Source organism: Penaeus monodon, chromosome 41 (assembly GCF_015228065.2).
Source record: "Penaeus monodon isolate SGIC_2016 chromosome 41, NSTDA_Pmon_1, whole genome shotgun sequence".
Taxonomy (NCBI): domain Eukaryota; kingdom Metazoa; phylum Arthropoda; class Malacostraca; order Decapoda; family Penaeidae; genus Penaeus; species Penaeus monodon.
This window is the reverse complement of record NC_051426.1, coordinates 1,309,278-1,316,735: the sequence shown is the minus strand read 5'-3', so window position 1 is coordinate 1,316,735 and position 7,458 is coordinate 1,309,278. Positions and strand designations below refer to the sequence as shown.

At 37.5% G+C, this 7,458-nt stretch overlaps 1 protein-coding gene across 2 annotated transcripts; it reads left to right on the top strand.

Moving 5' to 3' along the window:
* The first annotated feature begins 2,507 nt into the window (after nt 1-2,507).
* LOC119598534 lies at nt 2,508-6,851 on the top strand. 2 transcript variants are annotated; one of them, XM_037948160.1, is made up of 2 exons: nt 2,508-2,645; nt 5,142-6,851. In XM_037948160.1, the coding sequence occupies exon 2, from the start codon at nt 5,192-5,194 to the stop codon at nt 6,752-6,754; it is 1,563 nt and encodes a 520-aa protein (XP_037804088.1). In that variant the 5' UTR covers nt 2,508-2,645; nt 5,142-5,191; the 3' UTR covers nt 6,755-6,851. The 2 variants fall into 2 exon arrangements, with proteins under 2 accessions (XP_037804088.1, XP_037804089.1); XM_037948161.1 differs by lacking the exon at nt 2,508-2,645 and having other exon boundaries at nt 4,944-6,851.
* Nucleotides 6,852-7,458: the final 607 nt, after the last annotated feature.

The following is a 7,458-nucleotide window of genomic DNA, read 5'->3' as shown; positions in this document are numbered from 1 at the left end:
ATAAAATAAAATAATAACAGATCTTCCTTTATAGGAAGCTACACGATATCCCTTTCCGGATTAATCCCCGGTTAAAAGAGCTAGCCATGAAAATACATAAATCCCCGAATACTTATCTCATAGAGCAATACAAAATGGGTCCTCTCAGTTCCTCTCGCCACAATCAACTGGCCAAGAGGGGGAATTCGTGGGTCCTCAATCATATTGAAACATTATATTCATTTCTTATTGTTATTAGTTTTACTATATACATATATACACAGGGAGATTCTTTGGCCATATTAAACGTATAGATATATTGCTATATACTGCTGAAACAATGGTTTAAAATGTATCGGGAAAAATATATCTCGATAGGTGGCGCCCATTCTCACAACGAAAACGACGCCATGGGGGGTCTAACTAGAAATCGCTGGTTCTCACGGGGACACTACACTGGGAATATATTTCATAGATTATTTAGAGACAAAGTTATAGTCATTTACCCTTATTACTAGCCATTTGAGCAAATGCAGAAATAAACTAAGCTTATATATTAAAAAAAAAAGATGTCCGTTTGTCATTTTCTTTCCATTAATAACAAGAAAGAAAAAAGATTATTTGCAGTAATATCAGTTGCTGTTTTATCTATTGATGATTATTCTTTTAAACTTTTAACTATCCATGGCTATTCTTTGACGCGGAGAGAACAGACAAGGACAAATAACAACTAAAAATAAAAACCTTCATTCTTAATTCCTCATTTAAGAAGAACTGGGCTTTGAAGATGAAGACACAGCGTACTGGAGAGCAGGGTAAACGAGGGTGCCCACTGGGTTTTAATTTTTTTAGATTTCCATTTGAGACTTCCTCTGGATTTTGTCTCTCTGTCTCTCACTGGTCTATCTTGTGTGTCTCTGTCTGTCCGTATCTCTCTCTGTCTCTGTCTCTCTCTCTCTCTCCCTCCCTCCCACCCTCCCCCTCTCTCTCGCTCGCTCGCTGTTCGACTCTCCAAGTTCTCATCTCTCTCTCTCTCTCTCTCTTTCTCAATAAGCACTACAGTTTAAAGACACGAGCGTTTATGAAACACGGACACGATAGACAAAGGGAGGAAACACAAAGGATCTAGAGTGGGAATACCAGACCTAGATACCAAGAGAGTTTCTGTAGCAGCAAGAACATGCAAAAAAAAAAAAAAATTGAGAAAAGAAAAAGAAAAGAGAGAGAGAGAGAGAGAGAGAGAGAGAGAGAGAGAGAGAGAGAGAGAGAGAGAGAGAGAGAGAGAGAGAGAGAGAGAGAGAGAGACAGAGAGAGAGAGAGAGAGAGAAAGAAAGATAGATAGAGAGAAAGCGAGAACAAAGAGTTGTTTATATACGAGAGTATTTCAAAGAACTCCCTTTGGCTGGCTTCCTTTGATGAAATTAAGTCTTATGATTCTCTTGCCTGTTTGTCCTTCCTCCTTTTCCTCCTCTTCCTCCTTTATTCCTCTGTCTTCTTCCTTTCTTCCTTTAAAATTTCGTTAAACCCTGCACCATAAGATATCTGTCTGGATGTATATCTATCAATATACGTGTCTGTGCATTATCTATATATCTGTCTATTTCTCTATTTATACATTCATATGCATAAAGAAAGAGGGTGAGGAAAGGAGAGAGAGAGAGAGAGAGAGAGAGAGAGAGAGAGAGAGAGAGAGAGAGAGAGAGAGAGCGGGAGAAGGGGGTTATAAAGAGGAAGAGAGGCGGAGAAAGAGAGAGAAGATATACAGGTTGATAAATACGAAATACACAATACTAGCACCTAAAAATCACCCTTATTTTATACCCCTAACCTGTTATTCACATTTCCACCTAGTTTCCTCTTTAGACCAGATTTCGAAATAAGAAAAAAAAAGCACAACGAACCTATCTTTTATCACACACCCCATTTTCCATAACCATATTTAACCCGTTGTAGCTAAGTTAGCCAAGTTATTTTTATTCAAATCAATACAGCCTCCTACGCATCCCCCCCCCCTCCCTTTCCACCTGGCCCATCGCCAAAGGAAGGTCGAAAGAGAAAGAGGTAAAGAAGAGAGAAGGAGAGATGGAAAGACGATGGAGAGGAGTGGAAGAAGAGTAAAAACGGGAGAAGAAAGAGAAAGAGAACAAACGAAAATGCAAAATAAATTAATCATCAGCCTAACCTGCTGAAAGAAACAGGTTTAAAATTATGAATTCATTATAACTTTATTTTCAAGATATTCTGTTCTCGGAACCAGTAACATTTCAACGATCTTTTTAACCGTCAAGATAAATTCAAAAATGATGAAAAAGAGCGTCGGTCGTAACGCTAGGGATGTGGACGCAAAGCCAATGAGAAACTATGTTACAAGATGCACCTTAGAGCGAAGCGGTGATTGGTCGAAGGCTCTGTAAGGGAAGAGATGATTGGTTGGCGGCTAAAATCGATAGGTTGGAAGGGCGCGTAGGACATGCGCGAGACTATATAAATGGGTAAGCAACTTTAAGATCGGTAGTGTAGGAAGGATCGCCGACCAAGCAGTAGAGTGGAAGTTTCCCTCCCTAGATGAAATTTTCTCAATGTCACGATAATAAAAAGAATCATAATTACGTGAGACAATCAACAGAAATTTTCTGATAATACTTGAGTGCATTTGAATGTTTGAGGTAAGTGATTGCTCCTGATGTTTCGGTGAAAATTTGAGGGAGAAGTGTAATCGAATGTTTTAATTTTTTATTTAATTGATGTGTTCTTCAAGAAGAGAATAACGACTTCAAGCAAAACTACATCAGACATGTTTTATGGCTCTGTAGCTTTACTTTAATAATACTAACTACACAAGAGCCACTTCCAGTTCGGTAGCATTATTCATGGATGCAACAGCCCTATATTTAACTAAATTTAAGGGTATACGCATATTAATCCCTATGAAAAGTGACCGGCCGTCGCCTTTTAATTCTTTCCAACACCCAAGAAGCTTCGGTGCAGTGAAAAGTAGCCTCATCCTCTCTCAGGCTGTTTACAAAACTGGCAAGAGAGAGAAAGGGTGGGGGGGGGGGGTAAGCTAGCTGGTGTCTTCCTGAGTCCCAAGACAAGTCATATCAGGCTCCTGAAATCGAGCACCTTACATGGTTAGAGGCTTGCTCAGGACCAAGAACAAGGGTCGTTCTTTTTTGCTATCATTTGGAAGGGGGAGCAGGCGAGCAGTCATACTTGAAATATTCTGTAAGTGACTGAAACATGCATTGGTTTTTCATGTGACCATTTAGGTGTTTACCACAGGAATAGTGAGTTTTTCGTGTTCAAAAAGGATTATTTTTCGCAGTCAAATTAACGCACTGCATCACTTACTGTGGCTCCTGTAGTCGACAAAGAACGTCCTCTCAAATCCTAAAGTACCGCTTGTGTGGAGTTCTCAGGCTACCATGGTGCTGGAAGTCAAATGAGTTTTCTTATAACTCTGAGCCTGATGCTCGTCGAGTTTTGTTTCATTGGCCTAATAGATGTGATTTTTACCAGCAGCTTCATGTTTTTTTTCCGCATTGCACATAGTAATGTATGTAACAATATAGACATACACGCTTGTGTTGTCCGGCCCACTTCTCAAACAAAGAAGAAATCACCAGATCAGATCCCCCATCCTAAGAAGAAGAAAAAAAAAAAAAATCACGAATTTACCTTATATGACCTTGAGTATAAAATGAGATGTGACATCCCGAATACCCTGACACTATGATACGTTGTGATTTTAGTTATTTTTTCTTTATTTCACAGATAAAATGGGTAATGGAAAAAAAATAGTCAACTAATTATGCTGGTTCAATATTTAATTAGAAGCAAACCATTATGAAAGCTTCAAATAAAAAGAAAAAGTACCAGATTACTAGCGAGTCGAATTGTTTATCTACACACCACTCTTCTGTGGAAACTTACAATATATATATATATATATATATATATATATATATATATATATATATATATATATAAGATAGATATATTTAGTTGTATATAGTTTCATTTCATTGCATCGACCGCGAGTGAGTTCAATATTCACTCGGTCCGAAGCACACGCAACTGGATAATACCGATGATCATAGGTATTTATGTTCTATTTATTATTTTGGTTAACCATTCCCAGGCCCTGATGGAAGCAAGACCCCTAGCTGATGCCTGACAATAAAGAACTAAAATTAGAAGTTTGTTATAATAGTTGAATGTGAAAAATAATCTCATTCTTATGGCATAGACAAAAATTATTTGTGTCAGTTTAAATAAGCAAATGGATATTTTTATAATCACACACACACACACACACACACACCAATATTACAGAAGGGTCCAATTCCCTGGAAACTTTTTGGTTATTTTACAAGACACCCATGTTTGAGGAGCAATGGCTTTTGCAGCTTGTCCTATATCTTTCTTCTCCATTAATGTATAAAATAAAATAAAACAATGAAGTACATAACATAATATTATATAGCCTATCAGCTTTTTTTAAATTGAAAATAATATTTGGATACTGAATATGCATTATATGGTTTTGATATACTAGTGTACTTGAAAGGAAAGCTAGTCATGGAGCAGTTCCTGTTACTCTGAAATGATACTGTCAAAGTTAATGTATTATGTGGTGTATGTATGGTGCAAAAATATCATACGTGTTGCATATACAATGATTTAATTGCAGTAGTGGCACTGTTAATTTATCAACAAATAAGAGCGAAGAGCGAGTGTCAGAATGTGAGTCAGAAACTAAAGAAAAATTATTTTCAGTTTGGACCAGCTTACCCACTATTAAGTAATTTCTGGTCTAGTTCGGAATGATATTGGTATTTCAGTAATTATTTTTTTATTTGTTATGTTTATTTTCTTTTAGATTTTTAGAATCTTTAAGAAAAATCTGTTTGTAATTTGGAAAACAAACAAATGAATGTACTAAAAGCCTGTTATCCATATACTCAAATAACAGTAACTACTATCAAGATCCATATAAACAGATTTTGGCATACATATTCAGCCGTAGACAATTTACACCTTTAACAGAAACACAGAACTACTTCATTACATCACAGTCAATAGAAAAAAAAGAATAAAAAAGAAAAACAAGTGAGTGCATAGATGGAATAATTCAAAAATTCTTTTATTGATTCTTTCAGGTGCGTTACGAGGGTCAAGACAACAGACCTCTACAAAGGCAAGAGTGGCAATGCTGGGGCCACAGAGCCTCGTGAAGAGAGACAAAGAGACATTTACTTGGCCACGGCATCAGTGGAAAGTGTATCCAGACCTCTTATCACCAGCTGATCACATGCAGCCTCATGTCAGCCACCCGACCTTTTCTTGGAGGATCCTGGTTCCCCATCTTGATACACAAAAACGAAAACGATGGAAGAAGCTGAAGAACACACTAAATTCACAGCCAGAATGGGCCACGAAAGACATGGGTTATGGGTCCTTGGAGGCATCCACTTTGCCAGGTATAACAGATGGAAGCAAAGGAAGCTTATATAATAAAAGCAGATACACGAATACCGATGCAAGGGATTCTGAAAAGCTTTCTTTGGTATGGGAGAATATAGGCAAATCACGAGGGGGGAAAACTAACGTACTAGCATTTTCTTCCAATACATTCCAAACGTATCTGCGTTCAGAGCCTGTAAAGCCACACGAGAGTGGAGATGAGGCAGAAACAAAATTGCCAGCTCCAAAGAACTATATATATTGCTACACTTGCGAAAAACTAGTGAAAAGAAAAAAAATATACAAACATCTTTTGTTTGGGAAAGCTCAGTGTAGGGAGTGCAATGTGATGTTTATAAACTGCTTCAACTTTCAGGAAATAACCACTGCGTTTACAAGCCACACCACTTGTAAACATAACCTTTGTTACCTGCACGATCCATTTAAACTTCTAAAAACCAGATTGATACATAACATAACACCCACTGGTAGTCTAGCAGATGAGAGACATATTCTCAAGAAAATTTCATCATATATAAGAGAACTGGATGTAGTGAAGCTAAGACCACCCTGGAATTCTGCAATACTACGATGCAGGGAGAAGTTGGGTCGAATCTCTAAGAAGAAATCTGGTACCATATTCCCACACAAGCCTGAAAGATCACAGCATCAGGAAAACAAATCGCAACTGGAGGTATTTAAGCAGAAGGATGCCATTTCAGCGTATAGTACCGCTGATAGACCGTGTCACAGCCAAGAGCAGTTGCAAAGTGTCTTAAATACGCAAGATACGGAACCAGAGGAGATCCTACTCACCCAGTCCTACAATCTTCAACATTTAGAAGAAATGGTTGAGTATCAGGTGGCTCATGACTACTGCAACTCTGAGATGGAGAAAGACAAAAATCCAATCCAGACCGCCAATAAATCAAATCCCAAAACGAAGCGAAAAAAGACATGCCGACGCACTGAACGAACCACCACAAAAGACACTCCACTCCTACAGCTAACAAATTCCCAGAGGAGAAAAGCGAATTTAAGATTTGTCAAGACACCTGAAGATGGTTATTACTATGTGGTTAAAAAAGCAATTGAAGAATGCCCTATGTGCTACATGGAGCTCTGCCCTTCCAGGTTCTCTGTGAATGTAGTCACCTTCCTCATGACTACAGTATGCACTGGTTGCAATCTCACAATATATTTTGTTCAGGATCCCCCAAAAGGTGAAGCCCCAACTGTGGCCATAGTAACTGAACCAATTTCTCAGCCTTCTTTACAGGACAAGAAAACAATTGCAAAAAAGACTTAGCTAAAAGGTCATACCAACTTTATCTCAATTGTTTCTCTCAGGGCTGTCAAGAGAAGTCTCCATAAGATATTGTTTAATACCAATCTTTTCATTAAAGATTTCATTAAGAATGTGTTTATCATATACCTAGCCTAGTCCATTTACACGGGAATAAGTAATATCATCCCTTATACACAACTATAGTAGGAAGTGTAAACTGAAAGATGGAAAACAGTACAGGGTCACGAAATGAATACACGGATTCCAAAGCCAGTTTACAGGTAACAGTAAGTCTAATAGGGGTATTATATATGAGATCTGCATATTCAGTGATTTCCGAAAAAATAAAGCATTTCGGTTCGATAAAAGGAACAATTTGCTACCAACCTGTGGACAGCTCTCACACATGAATTGACTTAAATTTCTCCAGCTGGCTTACAGCAACAAATATGATCCAGTTTGTGTTAGGCACGTAGCACAGCGGTTGAGGTGACAGGTCCAGTTATTACTTCAATTTTTTGCTTATGGAAATTAACTTGCAAATGTCAACTTCAGTGAAATGGTGTTAAAAATGGGAATACAAACCCGCCAAAGGTAACATAGTGTTTTATATATATATATATATATATATATATATATATATATATATATATATAAATAATAACAAGCGAATATATATCTTGTACAAATTTTATAAACTGTGCATTTACTTCCGACTTCCATTA

What these genes read in the sequence shown, in the direction of transcription:
- LOC119598534 (XM_037948160.1), top strand. Translation starts at nt 5,192, where the DNA reads ATGCTGGGGCCACAGAGCCTCGTGAAGAGAGACAAAGAGACATTTACT.